This window comes from Nannobrachium achirus (assembly GCF_963921795.1).
Source record: "Nannobrachium achirus genome assembly, chromosome: 3".
Classification (NCBI taxonomy): domain Eukaryota; kingdom Metazoa; phylum Chordata; class Actinopteri; order Myctophiformes; family Myctophidae; genus Nannobrachium; species Nannobrachium achirus.
In genome coordinates this window covers 23,753,211-23,772,504 of record NC_137812.1, presented here as the reverse complement: position 1 = coordinate 23,772,504, position 19,294 = coordinate 23,753,211, and the positions used below count along the sequence as shown (strand labels likewise).

General features: G+C 43.3%; 1 protein-coding gene across 7 annotated transcripts; it reads right to left on the bottom strand.

Moving 5' to 3' along the window:
• Positions 1-755: 755 nt before the first annotated feature.
• Positions 756-18,942, bottom strand: LOC308281055 (E3 ubiquitin-protein ligase pellino homolog 1-like; the record flags this gene model as incomplete). Of its 7 annotated transcripts, none has more annotated exons than XM_080721122.1 (7): positions 756-1,043; positions 1,445-1,783; positions 2,785-2,973; positions 4,477-4,668; positions 11,901-12,002; positions 14,190-14,319; positions 18,854-18,942. In XM_080721122.1, 7 exons carry the CDS (start codon positions 18,940-18,942, stop codon positions 756-758), a joined length of 1,329 nt encoding a protein of 442 aa, XP_080577248.1. The 7 variants fall into 7 exon arrangements, with proteins under 7 accessions (XP_080577248.1, XP_080577252.1, XP_080577249.1 ...); XM_080721126.1 differs by having other exon boundaries at positions 756-1,025; positions 1,475-1,783; XM_080721123.1 differs by having other exon boundaries at positions 1,481-1,783.
• Between the last annotated feature and the right edge of the window lie 352 nt (positions 18,943-19,294).

The following is a 19,294-nucleotide window of genomic DNA, read 5'->3' as shown; positions in this document are numbered from 1 at the left end:
CTGCTATTTTTGAAAAATCGTGAAAATTAGAATTTTGACCCGATTCTATAAGTGTCTTTTGAATCCTTCTAAGACTTTTGGAAAAAACCTATGTTTCTATGTCAGCAATCTGGCCAGCCATCGTCAAAGAAAAGGTCCTTTTCACTTAACTGGAGCTCAGTTAGTCTGTTCTTGAGAGACTACTATGACAGTAGTTCTCAAACCTTTTCACGTGAAGGACCCCCAAAATGATATGTATTTGGCAAAGGACCCCCATCTCAAAATATTTAGTTCCAGGGACCACCCAGAAGTGAAATTCGAGTTACAAACGTTCGCTTTGAATATACATATATCCAAAGATTTGCACACATTTTCATGACTTTTTAAAAAATAGCAGATCTACAAGCTCGCAGCGCGGCACTCGGTGCCGCGCTGTGAGCTTGTATATCTGCTATTTTTCAACAGTTAAAGCAGTCAATAATTCTAGGCCTAAATGGGTTACAAAAATTGAACTAATTCAGCGGCAGTTGATTCTTCATAATCCATATGAGTCAAACAGCTTTGATCATTTGTTTATTTTTGGAACACATTTTCAGATGGAGGTCCGCGGCCAAACCCATAACAATTTGGGGATCCTAGTAATGAAGTTTGAGAACCACTGCTTTACGGGGTCCATTCGGTCCCAGTCGTTACGAGGGTTTTCCGTGGCCTTTTAATGCACACCAAGCTAGGGGTCCTTGAGATTTAAAAAAAAGGCTTGTCCTAGTTGGCCCTAGTTAGTCCAGAGGCCCTTGGAAAATGAGTCTGATATAGCCGGCATCTCCCTCCAGCTGCTGCACGCAGAAGGGACAGGCGGCGTGGAAGGTGTGCGTCCCGTGGGGCAGCGGGATCTGGCTCCAGAAGGTGGCCGTCTTCTCCGAGCACACGTGGCCACAGGGGACGAAGGCGTGCGTGGGGGGCGCGGCGTCCAGGTAGAAGCCTGCCTCGCAGCCCAGCCACAGGGGCACGTAGGGGCCCCGCGCCCGGCACATGGGACACTCGCGCTCCTGGCCCTCCGTTTCCACCTATATAGGCGGGGTGAGGAATGAGGAAAAACTAAAATAATGTCATGACTGAAAGATTCTGTGATATTGCGATTTGTGAAACAGTGTGAAAGGAGCCCTCCCCACACTAGTACTGTTTCCTAACACAATTTGTAAAACTTACTAAGACAATAATTTGATTACAATAAATTTGATTACCCTCATTGATTCCGGATGAGGACCCAAATGCATTTGGGTCCCCATCCAGAATCAATGGGGATACATTTACTATAATAAACATTTTGTCTTAGGAATGTGACAAATACCAAAACAAATATTATTGAACTCAAAGTCTCCATGGCGTGAGTAATCAATGGAAAAAAAGTCGTTTTGGGGGTGAACTACACCTTTAATGGGTTAAGAAAACAAAAGAGTATAGAAACAAGAGGTTTCTGCAAACAACGTTTCTCGACGTTCACCTCAGCCTGGCTGCGGTGCCCGCCGCCCCAGCCGTGGTAGCCGTGGACGTGTCCGCAGCGGAGGTAGGCCCAGGGCTGCCTCTCGTCCAGCACCTCCTGGTTGCCGCGCCGCAGGCTGGGGAAGGCCAGCGTGTTGAGGCCCACGGGGCACTGGGGCCGGCCGGCGTTCAGCTCCTGCCGCAGCGCCTCCAGGTGCTTGAGGGTGGGCGTGCACGCCAGGCCCTCGGCCGTGCGCCAAAGCAGCGTGGCGCCGCACAGGTCGATGAGCGAGCCGTCCACCAACTCCTGAGACTCGCTGTCCACCTGGGACGGAAACACATGAGAAGTTGATTTTTTTTAAATGTTTTTTGTTGATGAGATTCAGTGATGGAAAAAGTACTCAAATGTTTTACGGGTACACATTATTGTGTATCATTATTTTATGCTTTAACTATTGAAAAATAGCAGATATACAAGCTCACAGCGCAGCACCGAGTGCCGGGCTGCGAGCTTGTAGATCTGATATTTTTGAAAAATTGTGAAAATTAGACCCGATTCTATAAGTGTCTTTTGAATCCTTCTAAGGTTTTTTGAAAAACCTGTGTTTCTATGTCAGCAATCTGGCGAGCCATCGTCAAAGAAAATGTCCTTTTCAATAAAATGGAGCTCAGTTGGTCTGTTCTTGAGAGACTACTATGTCAGTGGTTCTCAAACGTTTTCATGTGAAGGACCCCCAAAATTATATTTATTTGGCCACGGAACCCCATTCAACATATTTAGTTCCAGGGACCACCCAGAAGCAAAATTTGAGTTACAAACGTTTGCTTTGAAAATAAATATAGTCAAAGATTTGCATACATTTTTACGACTTTTTCGGTGCCGCGCTGTGAGCTTGGTTGAACTGGTTAAAGCATTTCAATAATTCTAGGCCTAAATGGGTTAAGTAAAAGTATCAATACTGCAATGTAGAATAGGGTGTGCCAAATGTAGTTCTAAGAGCGGCCATTTCTTGTGACAACACAGCCTTACACAGGTGTTCTGATTAGACTATAGCATTAGTTCTATCCAATCAAACAATTGAAACACCTGTGTTTTGTCACAAGAAATGGCCGCTAAGGACTACAATGACGTAGCCGCTGGCACACACTATACATACTTTAAGTCCAGAATTCAACATTTACTTGAATAAAAGTACAAAAGTATTTGTATAAGAATGTACTTGAAGTGAATCTGAATCCTGAAAAGTGACCGTTTTTGGACGTAATGAGGTTTTCACCCGACAGAGACGATATACAGTGTACACTGTGTATGCAGTCCCGACCCACCATCTTCCCCCGCTGCTGTGCGGAGCGGGTCTCCCGCAGGGTGAACACGCTGCCGCACACAGAGATCTCCCTCCACAGGCCCGGCTTGGAGTCCTGGGTGAAGCCGTGGCGCGGATGCATCACCAGCACGCCGTTGGTGGTCAGCCCGTCCATCTGACCGTCCTGCATTCTCCACTTTGCTGCCTTCTCCTGTAGAAGGGGGGGGGGGGGGGGGGCAATAAAATGTAATTTTTATCTAATCTGCATGGTAGGTTATGTTAATACAATATCATTTATACAAATGGGGTGGTTGTATTTTGTCTCCCTGCTCTTCTATTGAGACATTTACGGTAGATCGTGTCAAGGTCATGTCTCACCCAGACACGGGATTTGACACGAAGTTTGACCTGAAAACCGAGTTCAAATCCGGGGAAGAAGAGAAGAGTGTCATAGTGCAGCTTTAACCAGGGTAGGTATTAGGCCCGTCCCCAACTAAGGTTTTCTATAATTGAATCTGATTGGCCAAATGTTGTCTATAATATATATCTTTTTTTCTTTTTTGCATGATTCAACTGAGATTGGCAGTCCACTCAGTCTGATTCGACTGATCAATCTCTAAAGTCGAATCATGAAAAAGAAATAGAGCAGTGGTTCTCAACCTGTGGGTCCCCAAATTATTTTGGGGGGTCCCCAGATGATTTACTTAATGTGCAACATTGTTTTCTCACTCAACAGTAAACAAACCAACAAACTTTAAGTGTATAGAGGGTATCTGCACATTTCTAAAATGATAATTTAAGGACTTTTTAATACCTCTAAAATGACAAATTAAACATTGGCCAAATTGTCAAATATTAGATGCAGAAATTGTGAAAATAGCCGGTCTACATGCTCACAACGCCTCGCGCTGTGAGGCGCTGTGAGCATGTAGATCAGCTATTTTCACAAAAGAACTGTGTTATACAAAATGTAATGCCTTAACTTTTAGTGCTTGTCAGGCTGAGGGGTCCCCAGTTAAAATATGATTATTTGGGGGGTCACGGCCTGAAAAGGTTGAGAACCACTGCAATAGAGGATCATTCCATTCGGGCTGTAAGGGTGCTTGATGTCCGATTTAACCATTAACACTTGGGCTGCCATAGTTTTGCCATTAGTCGACTCGATTGATTAGTCGACTATTCGACTAATTGTAGTCAGGCCTAGTAAGTATGCTGAGCATAAGTGCTCATAAGAGCACAGTCACACACAGTCACACAAATGTTGTGTAGAACAGTGGTCCTCAACCTTTTCAGGCCGTGACCCCCAAAATAATAATATTTTAACTGGAGACCCTCCCACGCTGACAAGCACTATGAGTTGAGGCATTACATTTTGCATAACACTGTTCTGTTGCGAGGCGTTGTGAGCACGTAGATCGGCTATTTTCACAATTTCTGCCTCTAATATTTGACAATTTGGCCAATGTTTAATTTATCATTTTAGAGGTATTAAAAAGTCTTTAAATTGTCACTTTAGAAATGTACAGATACCCTTTGTACACTTAAACTTTATGTTTGTGTGTATACTGTTGAGTGAGAAAACAATGTTGCACATTAAGTTAAGCATCTGGGGCCCCCCCAAAATAATTTGGGGACCCCCTTGGGGGTCTCGACCCACAGGTTGAGAACCACTGGTGGAGAAGACCATTCATCTGACATCCCATCATAACCTTACACCCAGGAAGATGTTCTTGGAGGAGTCGAAGCCGGCGGCGTAGATGCGCGCGGCGTAAGGCGGGCTCCGTTGGCAGATGATGCGGCAGGCGAAGCGCGAGATGGTGCTCTGCACCGAGTGGCTGTCACCGTGCCCGCCTGGGATGGTGTCCGTCACCACAAGGTCAATGGGACTCTCCGTGGAACGCCCGATCTGTCACACACAAATACACAAGGGGTTGCACATTTTGTCATAGGTTTTCTTTTTACATACACTGTTGTAAACACGTTCACCCTAGTGTCCCTATTTTGAGCATGTCATTGTGGGCTCGCCGAAGGCGAGAACACTATGTTATCCTCATTATTTATAGAGTGAGGTCCGCCGCATATTTCCGCCGCACACAGTTGGTATATATTTGTGCCGCAGACAGTACAAAGGCAGGCATAATAACAATGTATTTAATTACACATTTTTATTTTTATTTTATTTCTTTTTAAAACATATTTTCTTTTACATGCGAGCCCACACTGTTTCGTAGGAACAGTATCTCTAGTTATAGTTAGGTCACCCCCACCCCACCCCTCCATTTCTCCAAGAGCCTCTGTCGGCAGCCGCCCCCACCCATTTTCAATATTGAACTATGTCATTAATATGCCTTAGAGGAGTTGTGTGGAAATAAATAAAAAATATTCCCCCACTTCTGTGTTGCCTAGTCAGGAGGATTGATTTGGGGGTTTGTATTGTAAATCACACCGGTGTGATGTCATCTCGGTGTGATTTACAATACAAACTTCCACTCAACTCCTCTAAGGTATATTAATGTATTGAAAATGGGTGGTCTTCCCCTTTAAGTGGCCAGTCACCTTTGCCATGTCATTTGCAGAGCCAGCCTATAGGCTGCTGCTAATAATAAAGGTTTTACATGTGCATAATATTATACTAGAAAAACACAAATGCAGCGTAAAATGAATCCATATGGTCCATTCGTTGTTGGGATTAGGCCATGGGCATGTACTGTACAGAGACATGTTAGATTTGCTTTAAACTAGTGGTTCTCAAAGTGGGGTCCTTGAAGGGGGTTCGAGGGGGTCCCCAGCCAATTGATTTTAACCAAATGGACCTTTATAAGGATCTGTAACTCTGAGAATGTACACATGGGACTGAATGGACACTCCTCAACTCCTTTCAACCCAGAGTCAAAACCAACAAAGGGTCAAACTCTTTTTTCTGCTATACCACCAAAATGTGGAAAGCCTTACCGAAGGCCACAAAGGAGTGTGGATCACTAGCATCCTTTAAAATTGCCCTGAAAAACCACTTACAGGCAGCAGCCGTTCGCAACTGGTAAAAAAGAATCTAGCCCAACCCTACCCTCCCCTGCCCCTTCTTTGTATATACTGTTTGTTTTGACTTACTGTCTTCTATTTTGTTTTTCTTTACATATCTACTGCATAGTACTGTGTTCTATTTGTCTGTCATTCAATGTTATATGAGATACTTCAATGGTTTCCAGTGGAAATAAGCTTAGTCTTTTCATGGATCTCCTTTTAGTAGACCTTGTACCAGTGAACTGTACCGTCATGAAACTGTACCTTTTTTCCTATGCAAACTTCTAATAAAGTCTTCAATCAATCAATGGACACTCCTGATTTTACAGTGTAGCTTTGGGTCCATGCCATCAAATGGAGGTCCGCGGTCTAATGCATACCAAACTGGGGGTGCCTGTCATTTAAAATAATGGTTGAGAATCACTGCTGTGGCTGTGAAAATCTCTTGCAGATCTTTTCAAATAGGGTTCTGCAGGCTAATATGTATCAATTTGGGGGTCCTTGACATGAAAAACTTTGAGAACCAATGGCCTATAATATATACCAAACGTGGGGTCCTTGAAATTAAAAGGTTTGAGAACCACTGCTTTAAACAGAATCAGATAACAGTTAGAAACCTCACATGGAGCTTGCCTCAGACATTCATTCCTCTTCTCACCCTTGCTTATTTCTAACTCCATTTACAATCCTAAACCCAAATTGCTTTCCCCTAACTTAACTGGAGCATAATGAGTCTTTTCATAAAGCCAAGGAGTGATTAAGATGGTCGGTGACAACAGTCTTTTCCCCTTAAAAAAGTACTATATGAGTATATTATTTGTATCTATATGTCTGCAGTGGTGGACAATGTACTCAAGTGAAGTACAAATGAGCAATAGATGCACAGGACATGATGTCATATCCCCTCCCTCCATGTCACTGTGCTTCTGTCTGTCTATCCGTCTGTCCATCATTCTGTCCATCTGTCCATCTGCCCCATGTCTCAGATAGGGCTGTCACAATTATTACATAATCGTCTAATCGCAATTATTTGACATAATCGTGATTATTTTTCATAATCGTCATAATCGTGTCCATGTTGAAAAAGGTCCATATATCTTTTTAAAGTAAAAAACTGAAAATAGCAGATCTACAAGCTCACGCCGCGTCGCATCGCGGCGCGGCGCGTCATGTAAAATGTCATAATCGTGACAGCCCTTGTCTCAGAAGAGCTCGAAACCACTTTGGCAGGATGGTGATGTGTCATAGTGGTGTGGAATCACAGACCATTAGATCTGTACACAGCAGAGAGCAGACAAGCTGCTTTGAGTTGATCTCTCTCCATGTTCTGTGACACTATGACCTCATATCGTCACTGTCGGGTGGAAAACATTTAGTCCAAAATGGTTACTTTTCAGGAAATGGGAAAAACATATTCAATTTAGTTTTTCAGTCACCATCTCTCTCAAAACTACGCTAGTTAGTTTGTCCACTACTGTTGCTGTTCTTATTCATGGCTGCCAGTTCCCACCTGAGGTCAAGTGGGAGTTCAGACTGCTCCAGACCGTACTGAATAACTGCTAGCTTGCATAATGACTTCAGACTAGGACTCAAGTCTAAGATGTACAGGTCATGGGGTGTGGGGAATCCTCCAAAGAGGATGATACGATCTCCCACGATGCAACAGCACATCCCATACATCCTATCCGGGCCTTTTCCCTTGGGCTCAACCTTCTTCCAGGTGAGAGTTCCTGGATTGAATTTCCACAAATCATTGAAGGTCTGTTTCATTTTCGCACCACCAAATATTTACAGTTCTCCGTTGTAGGTACAGGCTGAATGAGAACTGCGTCCTTCTGGGAGAAACTTTGCAGAAGGCATGGTCAGCCAGGAGTTGGTCTCTGTGTCAAACACACTGATGTTGCAGTAGCTCAGCCCAGTCCCAAGGCCAAAGCCCCCAAATACAAACATCTTTGTACCAATGATGGTGGCAGAGTGACATATTGTAACAGGTGGTGTAGTGCCTCTGGTGTTAATTAAAGACCAGACCATTATGGTGGTGTCCAACTTGTAGATGTCTTTAGTGTTTCCATAGATCTCTGAGCTACATCCTCCATGGACATACATGAGCTTCCCAAAGACATAGGCCGAGTGACGGCTCCTCCCCACTGGAACAGTCCCTGACACCTTGGGCTTCAACCACCTGTGCGTGTCCACATCAAATGCATAAAGAATGTTGCATTGTGGGTAGCCCCCCCAGATGTAAATGATATCTTGTATCAGTACAGCTGTGTGGCCCCAGCGCCTGTACGGAACATCAACAGGACGTTCTCCACTTAAGAGTCTTCACTGGAGGCAACTTCCTCCAGCGCAAAGACACTATATTGAAGATATGGACTTCAAGCTGCTCGCTGTCATTCATGTAACTGTACCTTCCAAAGTAGTAAAGCTTGGGTCCCACAGGAACAGCAGCCTCAACCCCTGAGGTTGGTCCTTCATTCAGACATACGGTCCACCTCAACATTTCTCAAACAGTCAAAATAAAAGCAGCCTCTTGAAGTGTTGCTGAAACCACTATATTGTGTATTCTGCCACTTATATTGGTATAGTGGCCTCCAATTACTGATCATCTTGTACCATTAAACGACAAAATGTCTGTCTGTCCGTCACCCTCAGCCAATCAGGGACCAGTATTCCGGTGACGTCATCAACTTGTCATCACCATAAACGTGACGTCACCATCAATGTGAACAGCCAATGAGGGACCAGCATTCTCTATGCCCATAGCCAATCAGAGAGGAGCAAAGGGTGACATCATAACATCGTGGCATATAGGCCTACTGTATAAGGGCCCGAGAGGGGCCGTCTATGCCCGTAGCAAATCAGAACGGGCATAAACGGGCATATGCCCGAAAACCTTGGGGATCGGTGGATTGTCGAGGCTCACATGAGATTTCAGCCAACCAGACTATAAAAATCACACCCCATGTGAAGTGAGCGGTGGTCGTGCTTGTATAACATCTTCAGACTAGGATTTGAGTCTAGGATGTACAGGCTATGCTACACACACGTTTTGCTATGGCAAAACGCTGAGGAAAAAGGCTACAGACACACAACATATGACATCACTAGACAAACATGATGCTACGCACACACATTTTGCTATGACAAAACACGGAGGAAAAAGGCTACAGACACACGCACAGCCACTCTATGGAGCGGTTTACGTGCTACACACACACGTTTTGCTATGGCAAAACGCTGAGGAAAAAGGCTACAGACAGAGTTCGAGTTATGCGGGTGCCAGTGGGGTCTTAGCTCCCATAGTTAAAGTCTGGGACCCCATAGTCAACAACCCCCTTTGGGGTCTCTTTTTTTCTAAGTGTGTTTTTTTTTTTTTTTTCTCGTTTTTTTTTTTTTTTATGTTCCATTGGAAGAATTTATATTATTTATGTTAACTAGATATACTAAATAAACATGTTAGACAGTAAGACTGAACAATGACATCACACCGTTTAATCCTACTATTCATTTTATTATTATAAATCAGGCGCATTTAATGTGGGGTGTGAGTCTTCCTTTACCGTCCGGGTTATAACACACTCGCTGCAATGGTTCCTACCTTTCCCCCAGGGCCGAGGAGGCCCTGGATGCAGACCTACCCAGCTGCGTGGTCTCGCCATGGCCTGGGCATAGGCTAAGCTAGGAACCACTGCATCGAGTCTTTGCACTTCTAGCCACGGCCCGGACGGCAAAGGAAGGCGGACACGCCGGACAGCAACAAAACAACCAAACAAAACAACGCTGTCTTAGCAAGACTGTAGCCTTAGTGTGCCTGTGCCCGTGACAATGTTTTTTTTAGTAAATAAATATGAACCCGACCCGCCTTGTTTTGAGAAAGAAAAATACCCATTTTAGCCCGACTTTATGCTACCAGAACGGGAACTTTTGGCTGGATGGCTCAGAGCTCAGATCATCAGATGGAGGAATTGGGAACTGGAGGCTGAGCAATAATGGTGAGTTAATATGAACAGAAAAGACTGCCTGGAGTTGTCAACATAGCCAATGTGAAGCCCGAATTAATATTGTGAAAGGAAAAATATGATTTAATATAGGAAATACCCGTTTTAGCCGACTTTATATCCGCGAAATACCCGATTTAATATGATTTAATATAGGAAAGTACCCGTTTTAGGCGACTTTATATCCGCAATTACCCGATTTTTTTTCGCCGCCGCCTTTGGCGGCAGCGAAAGGCCCCCAGAGCTATGGGAGCCCTATTCTGGCGGCGCCTTCGGCGCCGCCAGAATAGGGCTCCCATAGCTCTGTGGGTATAACTCGATCACTGGCTACAGACATACAACATATGACATCACTAGACAAACATGATGCTACGCACACCCATTTTACTATTGCAAAACGCTGAGGAAAAAGGCTACAGACATACGACATATGACATCACTAGACAAACATGATGCTACGCACACACATTTTACTATAGCAAAACGCTGAGGAAAAAGGCTACGGACACACGCACAGCCACTTATAGGGTGTGCCAAATGTAGTTCTAAGAGCGGCCATTTCTTGGGTAAACACAGCCTTACACAGGTGTTCTGATTAGACTATAGCATTAGTTCTATGCAATCAAACAATTGAAACACCTGTGTTTTGACCCAAGAAATGGCCGCTAAGGACTACAATGACGTAGCCGCTGGCACACACTCAAAAGGTCAAGTTTCAGGTGACACCATAATCTAACTATTAAACGACGAAATGTCTGTCTGTCCGTCACTATCAACAAGTGTGCCCTGAAATTGCAAGGCCCTCTCTGATGGCACATAAGTGGCCCAGCAGAGCGGGGTAAGAGAGGGGGAAAGATAAGATAAGAAAACTTTATTGTCCATCAAATTTTGCATAAAATGGACATTTGTCTTAAGCATGCAGGCAGTCAGTCAGTCAGTATACAGCAATATGGGACTGTCAGCCTGCTGTGCTGTTGATTGTGATTTACAGTAAAAAAGGCCTCAATTATCAGTGTGCTTGCCAGACACATAATTACTAACATGTTGTTTGTGCAATTGCAGTTTTACAGTTCATTGTTTCATCACTTCCCGTATTGTGTTTGTTTTTTTGCGTCATGTTGTTCAACCACATAGGAAGTCTGTATACTTGCAGCAAGACAGTGATTCTCAACTGAGGGGGCGGAGGGGTCTCACTCGATAGTAAACAAACCAACATACAGTATAAATGTATACACTATACAGGGTATCTGCAATTTTTTTTCATGACTGTTAAGACCTTTTTAATAAATAAATAAACAAATAGATAAGACCATTACTGTCAAAGGTAATACATGAACTACCGGTATACTATAAAACATTATCCATATTGTCAAATATTTCCTAAGAAAGAGATACGAATTTTGAAAAATAGCCATTCAGTGTCATGCAGATGTAGCATCTTCAAGCTCACTATTATTTACTGTATCTGTAGAACCAACTAATAATGGCTGGAACCCCCTCAAGAACCTCTAGGGGTCACCAAACCCCACATAGAGAACAAGCGACCTCCTAGAAGAAGACAGTCATTAAATCTACTTTGTAATCAACATATATCCACAAGTTTCCGCGGGAGTTTACTGGAGACTATCAGGACCAAACCTCCGGGTTTAACAGCAGACATACAAGCTCACGTCGCGTCGCAGATGCAACCCGCTGTGAGCTTGTAAATCGGCGGCGGAAGATCGATGCAGACGTCTGCGCAATGCACTATGGGGCGTAGGAAACTCGTGGATAGGCCTACCTTGCCATGACAAGGTTACTTTTGCCGAGTGACGAGGGAGCAAGTAGGGTAGTTACTAAGCACTCAGCACTACGAGTGTGTCCCTTAAATAATTGATTGGTATTAGGTACGTTTCAGAGAAAGGTATACCTCCTCCACACAAACCTACTAGTCTTGTGTAGCCAGACAACTATTCCACTAATCTCCTGAATGTTACATAAGAGTTTCGAACTACACCTCCCAAAATCCAAGAACAGATGCTGTCGTCGGTTCGTCATTTCCATCCCCCTCCCCCCACAGGACCGCTGGGGGTCCCCGGACCAGTTTGAGAGCCACTGCATTATGTATCCTACAGACCTGAAACATGTCCGTGTTGCTGTCGTGAGTGTATTCCACCACGACCGTCTGGACTCGGGAGAGAGTGTAGGAGATGCTGTGCTGGTCCTTGTTGCTTATAGCCTGTATCACAGAAGATGTTCACCGTTAGAAACCACATGTTATTTTCCAAATCACACGTATAGTTCTTTAACACATTTAGACCTGGAACGCATCTGTGTTGCGTTAGACTTGAACCTCTTTAACCAATATTTTATGCTTTAGCCATTAAAAAAATAGCAGATATACAAGCTCACTGCGCGGCTGCAAACGTGTACTGTAGATCTGCTATTTTTGAACATTGATTTGAATTGATTACATACATGTCTTCTAAATCCTTCTTAAATCAGTGGTTCTCAAACCTTTTCAAGTCAAGGACCCTAAAAATTACTTGTATTTGGCTTCGGACCCCCATCTAAAAATATGTTGTTCCAGTGACTCCCAGAAGCAAAGATTTGATTTACTTTGAGTTGAGTTTGCTCTGAAAAATATATATTCAAGGATTAGCAAATATTTTTACGATAAAAAAAAAAATAGCAGATCTACAAGCTTGCAACGTGGCACACGGTGCCACGCTGTGAGGTTATCTGCTATTTTTCAATAGCTAAAGCATAACATTATTCCAGGTCTTAATGTTAAACACATTGCCAGGTAGGTCCCTGAGGGGCTCATGGACCCTTGTGCCTGTAACTCTGAGAGTGTGACAAACGGAACCAGATTTGGTTCCATTCTGTACACTTCTCGTATTTCAACGAACACTGTGAGGACTGTAATCTGAAGACTGGCCTTTTCAGACTCCACTTTAGCCCGTAGCACTTGCCCTAGCCTTGACGACCATGCAGTCTTATGCAGAGGTTAAAGGAGTAGTTCACCCCCAAAATGACTTTTTCCTCTATTGATTACTCACGCCATGGAGTCTTGAGTTCAACAATGTTTTTATATTTGTCGCATTCCTAAAACAATAATTTGATTACAAAGAATGTCCCTCCATTGTTTCTGAATGGGGACCCAAAAATCCAGAATCAATGGGGGTAAATGTACTATTATCAAATATTTGTCTTAGTCATGCGACAATAAAAACAAATATATTATTGAATGGTGTGAGCAATCAATAGAAAATAAGTCATTTTGGGGGTGAACTAATTTTTATTTAGAGAGCATGTTATATAGACAGTTTCATTGTTGACCTGGCATCCTTGTATAGTTTCAATGTACATATAATTTTTTGGTAATATAATGTTTCAAGAGTCAAGACTGATGATAGATTCCTGGTTTACGTATGATACCTAGAATACTGAGGCACTATACTGTCTCTATGCCAGTGGCGTCAGTTCAGCAAAAGCCAGGGTATGGCAAAGATGGGAGTCCTCATGAAAAAGAGGCATTAGATTTATATACGGTTCTATTGTGAAAATAGCAGATCTACATGCTCACAACGCCTCGCACTGCGAGGCGTTGTGAGCATGTAGATCTGCTATTTTCACAATGTCTGAAAAAAAATATTTTTTTCTTCAGTTTTTTACAAAGGTTTCTACGTTTTTTTTGGGCTGGATATGGCAGCCTGGAATGTTTGTTCAAGTGCAGCTAAACTTAGCATGTTAGTAAACGTGCCACAATTAACAATAATGCATTGCACCTGTGCAGCTGACCTGCGGAACCTGGGAATATACCATTTTGTCAAGCTGGGAAGAATACAAGTCTGGAGAATATAATCATAATACCTTGTTAAAGTGACCATTTTGTAAAATTTTGCATTTGTAGTTATTTTACTGTAATTTAACAACATAATAACCAGCGCAGATAGACAAAGAGACATTCATGGATTTATATTTAAAAGTAACTTTTATTTTCCCCCCTGGACCCAGGGTATGGCAGGCTGCATACACCTGCCATACCCAATTGACGCCCCTGCTCTATGCATGATTTGACGTATTACCATGTGTTCACCTTACTTACTGTAAATCGCTCTGGATTAAGAGTGTCTGCTAAATGTCTAAACTGTAAGTTGATTGTACCTTAGCTGCCTGTGGAGTACAGCCCATATGGACGGTACTGGGTTTAACTGTATGTAGATTGTACCTTAGCTGCCTGTGGAGTACAGCCCATATGGACGGTACTGGGTTTAACTGTATGTTGATTGTACCTTAGCTGCCTGTGGAGTACAGCCCATATGGACGGTACTGGGTTTAACTGTATGTAGATTGTACCTTAGCTGCCTGTGGAGTACAGCCCATATGGACGGTACTGGGTTTAACTGTATGTAGATTGTACCTTAGCTGCCTGTGGAGTACAGCCCATATGGACGGTACTGGGTTTCACACCGTTGGCCTTCGGCCTGCGGCACAAAGCGAAGCGGCTTTTCCGCCTGCCCTTGTCCCCGTTGGGCAGGGAGCCATTGTACCTGTGAAGAGAAGATGAGACAGTGGTTGGAGAACTTTGTGGTTAAGTACAGTACTTAAAAGGGGAAAACCATCCATTTTCATATATTGAACTATGTCATTAATATACCGTAGAGGAGTTGAAAAAAAGTTCCCCCCCTTCTGTGTTGCCTAGAACTGGAGGATTGATTTTGGGGTTTGTATTGTAAATCACACCGGAGTGATGTCATCACGTTTTTTTATTGTATTACCAGTAAGACTCCTTAATTGGGAGATAAGGTCGCTTAGCTCTTATCTCTGCGTGTATATCTGCGTATACACGCAGCCTCATGGTGGCGAAAACAAGGGCATGTGAGAAATCTGGGGCGGAGGATGTGGTTTGCCAGCCAAGGAGTGTGTGTAGTGTGTAAAGTTTGGCATGGATAGGGGCAACGGTGCCGGAGATAAGAGTAGGGCCAAAAGTGTAACGTGACGTGACGGACAGACAGAGGGACTGACGGAGGGACTGACTGACAGACAGCCGGTGGAGGTTTCATTTAGCTACTGTTAGTAGAAGGGAACTGAAATCCTTGACTAAATTGGGATTATTTGCCACAAAGGCCAATCAGTAGCTGAAGGTCATGTAAACATTCCAAACAAAGACCAATGTTTTCAGTGGGAAATGTTAAAATCCTGAGTTTCTTTAACCACTTTCAACCTGACATCCCTATTTTGGCCAAGTCGTTATCAGGGGAAATCGTTCCACATTCACCACATGGTCTGTTATGTTGTTAGGTGGATATACTTACAACTGCATTATGTAACTTTCCTCTTCTACCTGCACCAAGTGCTGAAATTGAGCTAATAGACTAGATAGAGCAGAGGTCTTTGACGTTTTCAGGCCAAGGACCCCTTTGTTGAGAGAGAGATGAAGCAGGGACCCCCATAACCTTTTCAGAGATTCCATATAGTTTCATTGTTTGACAGCACAATCATCAGTGTGATTTGGATTCATGTCAATTTGTGTTTTCAGATATTTAACCACTTGAACTGTCAACACTTAATAAAGTTGACCTTTCACTATGTACTTAATACTTAGTCTGCTCTTTTTCCCCTCTTAGTCTGCTCTTTTTTCCCCTCTACACCAAACCTCTTTGCCAAAAATAGCTACTCTACAATCTCACAACGCCTCGCACTGCGAGATCTGCTTGTAGATCTGCTATTTTGGGCTAATGTTCTCCGAATATGGACACTCAGAATATGGACACAAGTGGTTAATATAAAAAAGGAGAAAAACGTTTTCTATCACACAAAGATTTGGAGCCCCACCCAACTCTGTTGAATATCCCTGGACTAGAGAATGCTTGCTTGCTCAGGCCAGGGGATGAATTGGATCAGGTCAAAATTCACGTCAGATCGTTTGTCTGGGTGAGACATGACCCTTGGCGAGGGAGACAAAATACAACCACCCCAATTGTATGAGTTATATTGTATTAACCTGTTCTACCATACAGTTTCTTTGAGTTATTTTGTATAAACATACTCATACAGATTGGACAAAATCCCATTTTATTCATACAATTAAAGTTAAATAGTGCCACTTTAAATGGTTAAGAAAAAGGGACAGTGACTTGCTTGTCAGGCTCCGTCTACTGTACATTCAACCTCCTGTGTGACAATTAAAATCAGGCCGCACTTCAAACAACCTTTGTTTTCCCCAACCATATTTCAACTTCAAAATAAAAGATTGCCACCACAGTAATTGTCAGTTGGTGGGACATCCCAGACGGTTTAATTCTAGTTCCCGAAACACAATTGAAAAGTATAAAAGAAACATTCGAAAAACCACAACAGCCGCTATTTCCTGACGTCTTTATGACGGTTCAGCAACACACAGCTCTTTTTCACTAAGGAAGTCTGCAGCTGCATTCCTCCCAGGGACGTGCTGGCCATTGGGAAAAGCGGGACAACTCCCGAACAGCCGGTTCATTCCCGGCCGCTCCAGGCCGGCCATTACGAAAAGATTAAAAATAAAATGTCGGCCTTCGTTACATTTTGGGGGCTGGGCGGCCAACAAAGTAAATCGTCACTGTCTGGCAGAAACCTCGTATCTCCAAGTTTCAAATTTGTAAATTTTTTCGCAAAGCAAAGCCCTGCTTCATCAATCAAGGCCGTCGCACAAAAGTAGTGAAGACAGCAGATCTACAAGCACACAGATCTCTCTCTATAGCGCGCAATGAGGGCCTCTACAACTCTTATTCCTGGGCTGAATCAGGGGCCCAGCATGTCCCTGATTCCTCCTCAGTGCAGTCTCCATGTGGTTGATGGTATCCGTGCATTTCACGGGATCTAGGTTGAATTATGCAGTACTAAAACAAAACCCACTGGCTCAAACGTGCAAGACGTACAGTGCTAAATGCAGGTATTTGTTTAAGCTCATTCAACATTCAGCTGCCAAGTATAACCACGCTAGAGAGAGAGAGAGAGAGAGAGACAGAGAGAGAGAGAGAGAGAGAGAGAGAGAGAGGTGCTAAATGGAGAATAAAAGTTGAGTTAAAAACTTGATGCTTGTGAAGATTGATGCTCTAGGATCAACGGGAACTTGAAAAAAAAAAAAAAAATAAGGGTGTAAAATCTCTACCTCTTTTATAACCACAATATGTTGAGCTGGCTCTGAACTTGGTAAAACTTGGTAAATGCCCAACGCTACACCAAGTAGCTGGAGTTAAAAAAAAAAAAAAAAAAAAAAAAAAGACGCTCCCATTATAAACAGTTAAAAACATGCGCTGCGCTCAGATAAAAAAAAGCATCTTGGAGGAAGCAGGGCTTTATAACACAAGTATAATCTGCAGAGTGTTTTGTTGGCTGATTTTTAGATAAGGATGCTTCAAGGTATATGGATGGACCCAAAGCCAAACCAAACCAGTCTAGAAACACTAACAAGGCCTTGAGGAAACAGAATCGTTTTGGATTGCAAATGATTACTTATATGTAGAGAGCACAAAAGGTCATGAGTTTGAGCCCCACAATAGCCAATGTTTCCTGTCAAATGCCTTTGAGCAAGGTGCTGAATGACTACTTATTTCTCTGGATAATTGACTGAACCCCAGAAAACTGTGTTCGGCAAAGCCACCGGCCACATTCACACAGTGGCCATTTAGCTCTGACATCACACCCAAGTGTGATCCAATGACGAGCGGACATCATAGCTGCAGTGTGAACACGGTCAATTCTATGAATATTAATAAATGAACGTGTCATACACAATTATCAGGGTTGTGGGTCGTGGAGAGTCACCCTTTCTCTCAAGCATTTGACCTGGCTGTCGGTTTGTCCTTTCTTATAGAGTTAGCCTTGTTTTGTAGCCTTCATTTTTAATCCCAGAGCGTAAAGTGTATTTTTATATCTGTTCTCCTACTTAGTTAATTGCATATGCTCTGCCTTGGGACAGGTAAGACTGAGGCCTCTGTAGGCAGTAGGCACCACGTTGGCAGAACGTATGTTAACTCATACAGGGCCAGATTTCCAAAATATGAATATGAATGTGCGCTTATAACGCCAGGAAATAGCTATTTTGTATCCCCCCAGACCACCTTAACCAGACCACCTTAACGAATGCACGTTCAGCATACCATACCACCAGATGACCACTAGAGACCACCATACACCATACACTGACATGGTCCCATGTTAAGCCTGTTTAAATCCACATAACAGGATGAGACGCTGACTTGGTCCTCATTGACTTAACATGGACGGGCCGCCGGTCACCATTTCAGCTCAATACTGTTCAATTCGTGCTTGATCGTCTCAAACCACCATTGGTATGGGCATCGGGACGTATATAGATGCCACACAGAAAGTTTCAGAATCAAAATCCGACCTAGTGAAGCTACGTGAGGGTCGGATGGTTGCATTGAGGCTAACGCTAGCAGAGGCCTGTTGTCAACAGGAAGCCCTGGTTTAAAGGTGACGTCATAATCGTATCCTTTTTTTTCACGGTTTACGTGTGGACATTAGCTGAGGTAAGCTAACCATTTCGCTCCGTCTATAAACACATATTAAAAGCTTAAACAATGCTTTTATATAAAAGTCGCTCCGAGTCGCTCGGCACCAAACGCCATAGTGAACTAGTCGCTCGTAAAGTCGCCCGGCGCTAACTGAGTTAAGCACACTAAGGTGTGGTTGCCAATGATGTAATTTTTAACATTGGTTTGGTTAGAGTATGCAGGCTTTTGTTTCCACTACTAGTTGTGAGTCATTTAGTTAGTTAGTCTGTCTTTGTTTTCCCAAGCTGCTTCTTTTGTTATTTTGGCAACATCCGCGTCCGCCGGTAGTGGCTTGTTTATGCAGTACTGTATACATGCCCTGTGCATGCATATTTTGTAAATAATGCAAATACCAAACAAAACACACTAAAGAAACCCATTTTGCACTCTAAAAGCCTTGTGTGGCCTCCCTCATTTACAGCCTGGTGGTAATTATTTCCATGATACAAACTCCTATCCCTAGACCTAAAAGGGCGTCGTAAACAGAATAACAGATGAATATCAATAAATGCACATGTCGTCGTCATACCCCAGGACAATGAGCTCCCCATATTTGACTGGGCCTTTGATGGAGGCCGGCGAGGAGGAGATGTTTTCCTGGTCGGGGGGAGAGAACATCGGTGCTTCCTTCCTTCATACACCCTCTCTGTCACCTGCTTCAAAGTCTAGTCATTGTTGCTGTTGTCCTCCACGCCCCACTTAACCTGCAGACCACATCAGAAGGAAAACACATCATGTGAGGTTCCATTCCCGAATGAAACATCTTCCCTTTAACCACTGAAAAAGCCCTATACACACACACACACACACACACACACACTTCAAATTCAAATTTTGCCAACAAATAAAAACTAGACCAACATTTTAGGGAGGGACTAGTAGAGAAGACATCCAGTAGAACAAAAAGACAAGTCATGTCATGCTTGTGAGCTTGTAGATCAGCTATTTTCAGCTTGCAACCAAGTGTAAA